The sequence below is a fragment of the Syngnathus scovelli genome, chromosome 6 (assembly GCF_024217435.2).
Source record: "Syngnathus scovelli strain Florida chromosome 6, RoL_Ssco_1.2, whole genome shotgun sequence".
In the NCBI taxonomy this organism is placed as follows: domain Eukaryota; kingdom Metazoa; phylum Chordata; class Actinopteri; order Syngnathiformes; family Syngnathidae; genus Syngnathus; species Syngnathus scovelli.
In genome coordinates this window covers 9,848,210-9,861,269 of record NC_090852.1, presented here as the reverse complement: position 1 = coordinate 9,861,269, position 13,060 = coordinate 9,848,210, and the positions used below count along the sequence as shown (strand labels likewise).

Genomic DNA, 13,060 nt, shown 5'->3' with positions numbered 1-13,060 from the left:
TACACGTGCGGCTTATAGTCCGGTGCGGTTTATGTAAGAAAAAAAACCTAAAATATCCCTGAATTTTACGGCTTATAGTCCGGAAATTACAGTAGATATTCTAAATAAATGGGGAAAAGCTAGTTTATAACTTGACAACTTATGTATAAACAGCTGCACACTCAAATCCCATGCACGCTTGCATATCCATACAAAGTAATGGCCTTTGTAATTACAGTCATTTGTCAAAAGCACACCTTGATTTATTGTCAAATTAAAAATCCAGCCGAAAAGAGGCTGCAAGTCACTGTTACTGCAGCGACAAAATGTGATTAATGCTTTGCTATCACGGGCCTGAGAGTGGCATGATCCGGATACGCACCCGGGTAGGCATAGATGGCTGAGTGGGAGTATCAATGCATGTGACCACGTTTTGGATGATGGAATAGGCGTGAGGCCTGCTGCAACTTGGAAGAGTTGGGTGGGGGTACTGTGGGGTAGATTATTGCTATATTTAGTAAGTGGAGCATGGATGGGTGGTAGGAAAAGTAAACCTGCTTCACATCTTACATACGGCTCTATCGATTTATTCTCAGTCGGAATATTCAGCGATTTTTTACCTTCCATTTTTAGGTAATGTACAGTATATCAAGAAAGAAATAACAATAACCTAACAAAGACAGGTGAACAAGAAGAATAGTTCCAACACAGAAAAGAAACTAAAGCTGTCTTTCCTTTGTGGCATTATGGATTAATGACACAAAGATAAGACCCTTAAGAGTGCACTTCATCCCACTTTGTCGGCGATGAAACATAAATCATCTAAAACTCCCAAGCAAATGCAGGAGCAGAGAGGGGGAAATAAAAGAGCTGTGGGAGATGTCTTGCCAATTTATCAATAAGCGAAAGACTATTTCTGACTTCAAGTACTTCTGACTTTTTAGGATGATAAAAAAAAAAAAAAAAAATGTCAGCAGGTGCACAGGAGGGAGTCATGAACCATGCCAGCAAGCAGGTCTTTGGCGCTCCCTTCATATGGTTTTGGGCCTCACGCCAGCCAGGGGAGATTCACGTCCTGCTGCTCAGCATCAAATAGCAAATTTGCCTCCTAATTCCAAGCCCGGGGAGATCCTCATTCATGCCATTTATTTTGCAAGTCAAAGAATTCAAAGTTTGTGTGTGAGAAACTAAGATTGCGCCTATAGAAACCTTACCATTACTGGCCTGCAGGATGCAAATGAGTTATCCTCATTTCTTCTCCTTATCGTTTATCACAGCAAGATGCCCTCCAGTTTACTGCAGCACTACTATAATGCATAATAATCATAATAATCATGCATAATTTTACAATCTCAGTCTCGAAGGCCCGAGCAAAAGTCCTGCTTAGTTCATTATCAGTATTATACATAACAATTGTGTGGAAAAGCATATAGCAGGCTGGTGGGCATCATTTTGCAGGGAGCCAAGCAAAGTACCATCTTTCTGAATTTATCTGAACTAGAACCCATTGTAAAAGCAACCCAACTGTCTTGTTTGTGTGCAATCACAGCAGACCACAGAGAAAATAAAAGAGAAAAAGTCTTACACTTTTAAAACTTTGACTACTTTTCACAGTCGGGGAGGTAAAAGCATCTTTGAATGGCAGTCATTGGCCTTCATGACACCCCTTTACACAAGCAATGTTTGAAAGACACTCAAGATACAAAATCTATGAGGGGGATGTCAAAACGTCCTGTTCTTTTGTGGGAAATAGCATTAAGAGTATCAGCAGTAGTAAATATTACAGAATAAAAGGGAATGTTGCAATATTGCAATGTTTGGAACAATTTATTGAAAGGTCATCTTTACCAAAATGTGTCTTTTATGTGTGTTTTGTTTGTGTGGTACATAAAAACTATTTAAGGATTGCCACAAAACTTTATGGAGAGGGTAAGGCATGAGTCAAAAGGGAAAAAAAGACATAAAATGTCACTGTAGATTCAGATTGTGGCTCTTTGATATATTTTGAAGATTGCAGTTGAAATTGTCAGTGTGCAAGATAATGCCAGCCTCAAACACTCCATGAATGAGATTAAGTGTGTATTCAGAACAGAAAGGTTCTTCAGTCCCCTTGTTTGGTCCGGGCCAAAAGCGAACTTAATTTTTTTCGTTTGGTGCGGTTCCCATTCAGATTCAGATATTTTGTAAACCCATCCACGCTTGTGATGATCTGTGCTCCCATTGGACAGCAATGACCAGGTCCCGGAAATGGAGGAAAACATGCGGTGGCTTGTTAAGCCCAAAAATGCGCATCTAACCTGGAGTTGGATCAGATGCACGCTGTTTGTATTCACAACTGAAGCAAACAGCACCAGAGTCCGTTTGGAAGCGAACCGAGACCACCCTGTTCTTTAATCCGCACCAGGATTTATTTGCGTGTATTCACACCTGCATAAAAGGTCCGGAATCAAACCCTGGTCCTTTTAAAATGGACCAAACAGTCAGGTCTGAATATATCATGTACGAATGGCCCTTCACAACCTGCTTTTTACACACTGCTCATCCACGCAGGAACAATCTCACAAAAAGTTTGGGAAATCTAGCCGTGAATCAGCATCAACCGGCATGCAACAGATAAATTGGATCATTATAGTGCAAGCAGTCAGGAGCTGCCAATCCCGTGTCATTCCTCCCTGAACAAGACCAGAATTCAAAATTGAGTTCAAAAAGGAATTATTAGTCAGCTTGGATCGATCGGCTGTAGCAGCCCAAAACCCTTGATAGGATGCATGTGAAACAAGTTTGATCAGGACAAACAAACAAATTACAGTCAAATTGAATTATATTCTGATGAGTAAAATTGAGATGTTATGACTGGCTTGCTCAATACAGTCAATAAAATTCAGCAAATCTTTGCAACATTGTCAGCTTGTACACTTTATTTCTATATTGTTCTTGAATTTTCCCCTTCAGTATTTTTTTTTTTTTTTGTTACTTATCTACTTTTGTACCTCACTGGCCATGTTGGATTTGCTCTTTTCACCCAAAACTGAAAAAGCCACGTCCGAGGTCTTATACTAATTTTGTCGAACCAACCTTTGTTGCCTCTTTCCTAAATTTCGAAACCTTCCTGCCTCGACTCAGCACACTGGGTTCATTTACACTTTGAATTTTTCTCTATGAAAGACATTTTCTCAGTTGGTCTTTGTGACCTACCCTTTTCAATTTGCTTATACAGTATTTTTCAATTTTCACTTGCATGAATTTTTGATGCAACCAAAGACCTTTGAAGGAAAAGAAGAAAGGGACAGTGCAGAGTGGAGGGTAGAGAAAACAAAGAACCCACTGATGGGGAATGCAACCAAACAACAGTAGTGGGACTAAGAGGGAATGTTTGAACATTGAATGCCAATGCATCGTATGGTCCTACATGACCATTATCTAAGACGGATGTCCTTGAACTTTGCTCTGCACCAACAGGTATCGCACTCTCCAATAGTAATTATATAGAGAGGTCTATGGCAGGTGGCAAAGGCCTGAGCTGAATTTACATAAATCTGCATGTGTCACCAGGCCTGGCTGCAGCCTCTGGCATTTAGAATGAATCAGGGAAACACTCACAGTTTATTTATTTTTTTATCATACAATAAAACGCTGGTTGGCAATGTACGACGATGCGCTCTGAGAAGCCATTTTGCTTAAGTGACTGCTTTTATTTGTGCCATCAGTTTTTCCTCACAGATCTACAATCACTGGCATATATATTTTGCCTTTACGTTCAGCATATACAGTAGCTTAGTTTTGAGTAACACTGGTGGGGGTATTAATTCATCATGTTTGAAGTGTTAATTAAGTTTTAGCATTTGTTTTGTTCACAGGATGATCTGATCTGGTGTGGTTTGAAATTAAAAAGAAGACACAATGTACACTATAGCGCTATGGTTGAAATATTAGAGCCGTTTTAAATATGTCACATACTTCACTTGCAAGATAAGATCAGTCAGCCTGGACTATAGGGTGAATACACTAGAAAGGTACTTTGGGGAGTGCATTAGCAGGGGCGGCCAATGGTGGCCCAACTCCAGCCAGTTGTGGCCATGATAAACAGTGACTTGGCTACGTGTGTTGTGTACGGCTGTGGGAATACGTGCTTAGTGAGTTTAGTAAACCGTGTCATCCTCAACCCCCCACTGAAAATGTTCTGGCGTACTGGCTATTCTCCCGTGTCAAGGTTTTGTTTTAGATTTGTGGTATTCTGCAGTGGGTAAGCAGATGGGTTCCTTCCCCATTGAGAGGTCATTAGAATTGTGTATTTTTGTTCTTTGTGAGTCAGCAATATGAAAACGATAAAAAAAGAAGTTGAGATCAAAGTGCCGTTATATGTCATGTGCATGTATGTGCAACACAGTATGTTCATGCATGTGCTGTCATGTGCATGGTTTGTGCAACACGGTATGTTCATGCATGTGCTGTCATGTGCATGGTTCTGTCCACAGCCGGTGAGAAGAGGGACCTCCGCAGTGGGAGGTGTTTCTGCTGACAGAAACATATTCCAGGTAATGGAAGCACTCTGTCGTCCCACGGCAGTGCACTAAAGCAGAACTGAGCTCTGTCTCCTACTACACGCTCCACTGAGCCTCCAGATGACAAACCGCTTCACTGAGTGACCAAAATCAAACCAAATAAAGTTTAAAAAGGTGGGTGAAAAAGATTGGAGGTGGAAGTATTGCTTTTTGCTGTGTAGGTTGGAAATGTTTCTTGGAAGAAAAACAACTGCTTGTAAAAGCCAGAGGATTCATGTGACAAGGTACAGCATGCTATAAAAGTAGAAAACATCGTGTGCATTTAGACGCAGTCAGTTATGCTCAAGCAGAAATAAAAATTCTGCATATGTTCAAGCAGGAATTGACATTCTGCTGGAATCTCATACTTAAGAGGCATACACGAGAAAGTGTAGGCACAATACAAAAAAAAAGATGTTACCGAAAAGATAATGCACAAAAGTACTTATAGAAATAAAGAAATACAACACAGAAATGTTTCTTATGTCCGTAGCACAAATTGGCTGAAGCAGACCGGAATGCGCCATCACACGCACACACACGCAAAAGATAGTTAGCAATTCACACCTGCACATTGAGCAAATGAGCCCTGCACATCAACCGATACGTTCCAACAAAAAACGACAACCACGTATTGGGTTTTGAGTCTCCATCAACGCATCCATTTTCTCCCATAGATGCAGGGTTGTTATTCCTCCATTATTTTCTCAAGAAAACCAACAAAACCCCCCAAAAGCCCCGCCCCCTTAAATGCCTTGCTCTAGTGAGTGCTTGTCATGTTCACATCTGTGTCCATATAAAAGAGTTGATTAAGTATTGACTCGGCGAGGAAAAACTGTCCATGATGCTGGTAAAAGAAGAAGGTGTGACATTTTGTTCATGTTTGAAATTCTCAAGCTACGTATATGGCCACATAGCAAGGGGCATTATACTACTTTACAAAACCAGTGGCAGAATAGAGATGATCTACATTTATTTTACATCCATTTGCAATTAAGTTTCAATAAATTAAACTAAATCTACGTTACGGTGGATTGGTTCCCCCATACTCATTTATCCAATGTTAAAGATAAAGTTTGTTCTGTACCATAGCAATCATCTTTGAATTGATGACTCAGTGATGGTGGTGGATGTGATTAACAATATCTCCATACGCTACATGACTACATCGGGATTATTCATCACCATGCACGCTCTTTTACAAATCATTGCATGGTGAGAAACATTTGCTATGAGGGTGAGAATCACAGGTTGCATCCTGCATTATTATTTCAGATTATCCTCATTAGTCTTATTCTCGAAATGGGTAATTGCAAAAAAAAAAGACTTTCCTAATCACGATGTCTGTCGCAGACATTTTGGAAGGCGGTATTCTAAGAGTGTTCATTTCACTGACCTTTTAGAAGTGGCAAGCCTTTCTGGAAAGTTTGCCTATATGCCACCTGGTATTGTTTGACCTGGAAGCCAGGTACGCAATCTTCATGGTGACCTTGCTCACGTCCACCGGCAAAAGTCTGCAAAAGAAAGAGGAGGAGCATTTGAAAAGAAAATCTTCTTGCTCGATTATTTTAACAACAATTTCCAATCAGCACAGTTCGAGTGAGGAGTACACACTCTCGGTCCTAGAGGAATTACAGTCAAAGAGGTTCTGATTATGCTAATAAGCTAGGCCTCACTGTGTACTCTTCTAAGTGGATTGGAGGGATGTCAGTGCACTCTCCTGAGGGTTGTCTCAGTGTTGGCAGCACTTCCTGCTGCTGCAGCAAGAGAAGATTCACTGTAACTTAAGATTCATGAAAGGCAGCTTGAGATATCGGAATTAATTATATGGGGGCCTCTGATAAGAGCATCCCACATAGTGAGCTGCACTCGTTATCAGAGAATGCAGGTCAAGAGATGAATAACCACAGGCTATTTTTATATTGACAGCAGGCTACCTTTTGGTATCTTTGTATCATTTAAAGAACATTGTTTTGGGGGGTGTACTTTGAAATGATGCCAAATATGTTAGCCATACTACAATTGTATACTTGTAAAGGGTAAAAAACACAGTACTGATTTGCACTTTTTGTTACCCTTCAGTTAGCGACCATGAGAGAGGAGCAAATGGTAAAATATAAATGTCATGGAATGGAAAACCCAAAACATGGCTTTTTGTCAAAAAGAAAGTAAGAACTCTAATTCTTGGATGTCCTTAGTTTAATGCACTGCAATATTGTTTGTTTAAATATTGTGTGTTGCACTGCAATGATGTCACATCATTCACAGCTATCAACACTGATGCATTGAACCCATCTCACGCTCTCATACGTCACTTTCATTTCTTACATAAGGACAAAGTAACACTAGGAAAACAAAAACAATTGTTTTGTCACTCAATAACCACCGGCAAAATGATTGCCTATAGCACGTGTCAAACTCAAGGGGCCAGATACGGCCCGCCACATCATTTTATGTGGCCCGTGAAGACAAATTGTGCATCAAATTCATATGTCAGTATTAAAATTACTAATTGATTTCACTTTCAAAAAATAGCTCTATTGGTAGCAATTTTTATTACCATTCATATTTTTAAAATATGTTAACAGTTTTTCTTAGTCTCTATTTTGAAAACTAGTTATTCATCTAGTCATTCACTAGTTTGTTGAGTACTGTACACTATATATAATTGGAGACATTCAGACATTTATTCGGGTTGGCAATTTCAATGGCCCTTTGAAGGAAACCGTGACTATGATGCGGCCCGCAACAAAAATAAGTTTGACACCCCTGGCCTATAGCCAAGCACTGGGTACCACACTAGTTGAGCCAACAAGTTAAATTGGAACTATTGCAGCTAGTCAGTAATTATCATCATCCAAACTTCTTAAGAGCTTGACACCGTAAATTGGGCAACCTGATTGGGGACAGACTAATGTCACAATCTAAGCTTTGGTCAGAAGTTGACAGCTATGTTTTTGATCCAGCTATAGCCATACCTTCCACAAATTCTTTGATGGGAACAGATGTCAGATAAGTGATAAGATCGTGGCAAGTAGAAGATGTTTTCTAATGTGTATCAAGACACATAAACAACATATTGAGTGCTGTTCAGCTTACAGTACAAATAAAATCACATCCCTAACATTAACCACGAGCATTATCATCAGATAGAGGTATTGCTTTCAACAACAGGGCAAAAGAGTCAGGTCAAAGATGACTCTTCCATCTCAAATTGCATTAAAAAAATACTAAATCAACCAATTTAATTTGATTGATTATTCCCCATAGAATTTAGTCAATTGCAACAACATGATCCAATGTGGACTGACATTCAGGCAAGTTTTAACTGAGGTGGCATTTCGTTTCCAACATTCACCCTGTTCTCGGCTTGACAGATGCATCATACCTCATGCAAGATAGAAAAAGTCCATGTGCGCTGTGTGTAAGTGTGTCTACCGGGTGAACAAGGGCTGGCAGATGTTCACCAATGGAGGTCATTACATGTTACGTCCCAGCAGTGTAATCACTGCACCCGGGCTACCTGGTATTTTTTTCTTCAGGTAAAACAATTTTAATTGCTATTTAATTTTTATGACAAAGCTTCTGAATACCCTGAATAAAATGTTTGTCAAAAGAGTGTGATTATGTATGTATGTAGTATATATATGTATATATGTATGTATGTATATACGTACGTATGTATGTACGTACGTACGTACGTATGTATGTATGTATGTATGTATGTATGTATGTATGTATGTATGTATGTATGTATGTATGTATGTATGTATGTATGTATGTATGTATGTATGTATGTATGTATGTGCGTGCAAATTGCAACTCACTGAACCTGTGGACAACTTGAAATAAAATGATCAATTTATCAATTTATAAGGGAAATATTATCGAAACTTAGTTACTCACAGTGAGGCTGCTAAAAATGCTAATGCAACTGTTTTTAACAAAAAAAATAATAAAATCATACTGTACATAGTTTCTCCATTACAAGGCCATTTCTGGATAAGCTTTAACATTTGAAGGTTGTTCAAGGCAAGGGTGACAAAATCAACTGCTCATTTATCGCAATCATTCTCTTTACTGTCTAAGTTCACCTTTTCCACATGAATAGATCACAAATACAGTCAACTATTCTGTGGATCTTAATTCTTAGTGGCAGGTCCTTGTCAGGGAAATATTTTGTTAGCTTGAAAACACAAAAATAGTCACCCTTGGAGGTGAGTAGATGTCCTTTCTTTTTCTTGAATAATTACTAACTAGGGTTAAGCAAACAGGATCAGATAAAAAAAAAAATGATACACATATTTAAAGTGTAACAAAGCTTTGACATTTTACGCTTAGTTCCCCATTAAATGTCTGTAGTATTTGTGTTTTATTCTACAGGGCTCTTTATTTTCTTGATTGTTTTTTAGTGAAATTTCAGTAAAATTGATGATTCTACAGAATGCAATTAAACATATGCAAACGCTACATTTACTAGCTCAAATTCTCTGCAGACACAAGAGAATGGTGTAATTAAATTAAGTCAATTAAGAGGGTGCTAGAGGGTAAGGTTATAATTGTTGCCTTGAATTCCCAGCACATACCCACAAGTGCTTTGCACGACCCGAAATAGGATGCTCAGTGTTCTCTGAGGGTTTCAATTAGAACTTTATGAATTTTAGTGCATATGTGCAAAGCAACAACCAAGACTTAGTTGGATCAGGAGGAAAGAACAAGGATTTGGCATACAAAACCAATATTTGTCCAGCAGGCACAATTATCATGTAATGACATGACGACAATTAAATCTAGTTAAGTAAATAAATAGGCATTTAGCAACATGTGGTGAACAAATTGTTATAAAAGCCAGTGGAGCGAATAGCAAACAAAACGGTAATTACTTGGATTGAAAAAAGCTGTTTGGTTAATAATGGTAATCAACTCTTTACTTCTATACACATTTTTATATCATATGAGTGGAAACCTAGGTTTTTTTTTCTTTGAAAGTTTTCTTCTACGTTTCATTAAGCACTAAGCAAACACAGCCCTTCCCCATTGCCTGCTTCGAAGTTTTCACACCTTCCAAGTTAAAAAGACATTTTGAACAGCTTTTAAGCGTCCTTAATAAAAAGTGACCATGCCAGCTTTCATAATGATTCATTTGCAAGGGGGGGATAAATATTTCTAGTTAATGAGACTTCTGCAGTTGTTTGGGTTTATGTTCACTGTGTAATTGCATCCACGGAAGGGTCAATGCTCAAAGGCATTTGGCATGCACCATTATCAGCAGAAAATAAAGCTTGTAATACGTACTTAGAATATAAAAGAACAATTCTCGTTGGTATGTGACAGAACAATGAATAAATTCTAGTAACACTAAAGCTAATGTAATAAATGATATGTTCAAAAGGGCTGATCTGATGTTGTCAACTGATCTTAACTCAATGAGTTAATGGATGGATGAGCTCATCGTCTCACAGCTTGGCATTTAATTCATCCTATGTGAGAAGGAACACTTAGGGTAATTAGGCCAATGGCTTATAACAGCGCTTGGTAAATGTTACATCTGAAAGGAATCAATATCACCTCAGTAGTGCATTTAAAATCAAGTTGGAATAATCCACAAGGCTTGATACTATATGCTAATTAACTAAAGGAAAAAAAGAAAGCATCAAGTGGCTGTTAGTAGCCTATGGAGAGATGCAAATAAAACTAAATAAAAAAAATAAAATATAAATAATGATAAATGAATAATAAATAAAACTAAACAAAATAGAATAAATGGAAGTACATGCAAGAAGTAATTATGGTTTTAAAATTATGAATTCATTAATTAATTAATCATCCATCTAATAAACCGTGGTATTGCTATATACTACATCATTATCTCTCACTAGTACGGAGTCCATACTTGTGAAAGATAGACGAACACGCATCTGTTATTGATGTTGTTGCCCTCTGATATTCAAGTGTGCATACTTGATTCAAAATGTATGAATAAGAAAGGCGTTTCCATATACACTTAAATCTCGATTTTACGCGGACTTTGGGGCCCAGAATTTGGGAATCACGCTTATGCCCAAAGTGCTTTGTATAGAAGGTTTAATTTTTTTTAGAAAGGCATGTTTTTAGGCTACCAAAGAGGTCCCTTGTTACAGTGATTTAGGTCAGGCATGTTGTTGTGCCAGTTTTTACGTCGAGCTCATGTGAGCCTGTCTACCAATACACCAGAGTCTTAAACATGCAAACACTGGTATCTGGGTCTACTTTACAATGGTGAACCGTGATCACACCAGCTATCTTTGCATTATCCGCAAGTAGAGATGTCCTCGCAGTTCCTTATAAATGTACTTTCCATTGTCAGTCTGCTGCGTGTATTTCAGTTGGTCAGTTTATGCCTCCATCATGTAGCTCATGTGCCTCCCCTGTGCTGGAAGCAAGTCGGCTGTGTTCACGCCCACAACGATGCAAACGGCTGTTTCTAACTGCATGTGTCTCTGGAAATACCACAAGTTAGAAAAGCCTCCCCATGCGCATGGTTAGACCGCAATTTGAGCTAGACCGGGCACAAAAAAACAAGCCCCAATGTATTGAACTGATGATTAACAATACCAGCAGGCCCGGAGTGGCCATTTTGAACAACTCGCAAAATTCCTGGCGGGCCAAGCTGGTTTAAGGGCCAATCGTGACTGTGATAGCAGCCCGCAAAGTCAATTCTAGGCCAATTTAATTTCCACCTAATTACAACTACACTTCCACATTGTATATAGAGTTGCAGGCCTTTATGCCAAATATAGCTCTGACTGACTAAGTTATTAAGGGTGTCACCGAAAGCTGCAATAATTTGAGACCAAAAGTAGCAATAATTAAATTCATGACTAGAAACAACATCACTGTAACTATTACAATCTATCTGTACAAAATAACACATTAAACTTAAATTGTGAGTTGCTGATGAGACATATAATACTAAGCCTGTACAAAAGGCTACAGTGTTTCATTGTTTAGGGGAAAATGTTTAACTTGATTATCGAAGTGTCTTAGCCATTGGATCAGTTGCACATATTTGTATGACATTCTGTTCCATGATGGTTGGTTGATAAAACTCACAATTTGACTGCGGATATTACTAAACTCGTTACAAGGCCTCGTAGCAGAGATTCAAGTCATACTCAGTCGGCCCTTTGTACAGTTACATGACTCACATGCTGCACTCCTTCATCAGGCAAAAGGTGGTACTGTCTTGCTCAAGGGCAACTCAGCAACAGTCAAGAAGCAGTCAAGCATCTCTCCAAAAGTTAGTTCCCTTTCTTAAAAAATATAAGCCTGCTCTTGGTCTAAATCCCAATTCGTTACAGATGATCAAAAGCCCAAATGCTCTCGACGCACAACAAAATCATTTATATCTTCTTCTGCAAATGAGTCGCAATCAAGCATGTAATATTTCTAAAATGACCAAGAAAACCTGCCAGCGTTGTTTCCCACAGCAGCTGTGTCTCTTTACTGAATTGTATTCCCTGTGTGTCTCTGCATGCATACAGACAGTTTTTGTCAGAAGCCCAGAAAGGATACCTGCCAACAATCTGGCATTTTATCCAGCCACCATCACTTCTTCTCGCTGCAGCAACTCCTCAATCTCACTTCACCTCTGCCTTTTGATGTAAATATCAGTGCAGATGCCTGAGCAAAGACCTGCAAAATCACATCGCCAGATGCAAAGGACTAGAGAGAATTGATCAGGCTGGACCGGTGACACACGCAGTTGTCAGGTCAGCCAGGCATGGAGCACTTGGATCAGGAAACCATGTGGTCCCTGGCATGGGGTACCAAACCTTGACTGCACCTGCTGGGCCTGTAGAACAACGTTTGAGTGGTAATTACACAACTGGACCGCTGAAGGGGAAAAGCAGATGGGGGGGGGGGGGGGGGGGGGGGGTAAGAAAGATGAAGCACTGCTGCACATAGACGGCAGTGGTAGAAAATACAATGTTTAGCACTGAGGGGAAAATAATTACAGTGCAATCAAATGTGCATGGGCTTTTAAGTCAAGTCCTGTTAAAAACCAACACTCATCATGATGTGGAATAAGCAATAACAAAATCCAGTGTCCAGGCCGGTTCACTATAAAATTATAAAATTGTCAGTAAAATACATAGAAGGTATGCCAGTTTATTAAAAATTTAGCAGGATCAAAAGGATGTTGTCACCATTCCCGAAATAAATAAAACAAAGTCAAATTAATTGCAATTACAATGTTTTGAATCTGGTTTAACTTGCCACTGCACCATATGGATGAGAATACCGTTGTGTTGATTTTTGTCTATTCATGACCATTTTCTTGGTTGAGGGAAGATGTTACTTTTTGCATTATGATCCAGCTTGCTTGAAAAATAATAACTTCCATTTACAATTTGGCATAAAACTAAGTAAATATTGGGTAGATGACAGACTTAAAGTCTCTACCATATTTGCCTTCAAGATGTTGAGGAAAAACAGAGCTAATCCCAAGGTTCAGAGTAATCTTGACAGGGCAGACTGTCTTCAAATAAACTAAACCT

The 13,060-nt window shown here is 38.9% G+C and overlaps 1 protein-coding gene across 1 annotated transcript in view; it reads right to left on the bottom strand.

The window, feature by feature from the left end:
- The window catches only part of cdh13 (cadherin 13, H-cadherin (heart)), a 128,431-nt gene extending 122,373 nt beyond the window's left edge, over positions 1-6,058 (bottom strand). Inside the window, exon 1 of the mRNA XM_049722778.1 lies at positions 5,917-6,058. Coding sequence (XP_049578735.1) covers positions 5,917-6,058 — 142 coding nt within the window. The remainder of the gene's footprint in view (positions 1-5,916) is intronic.
- Between the last annotated feature and the right edge of the window lie 7,002 nt (positions 6,059-13,060).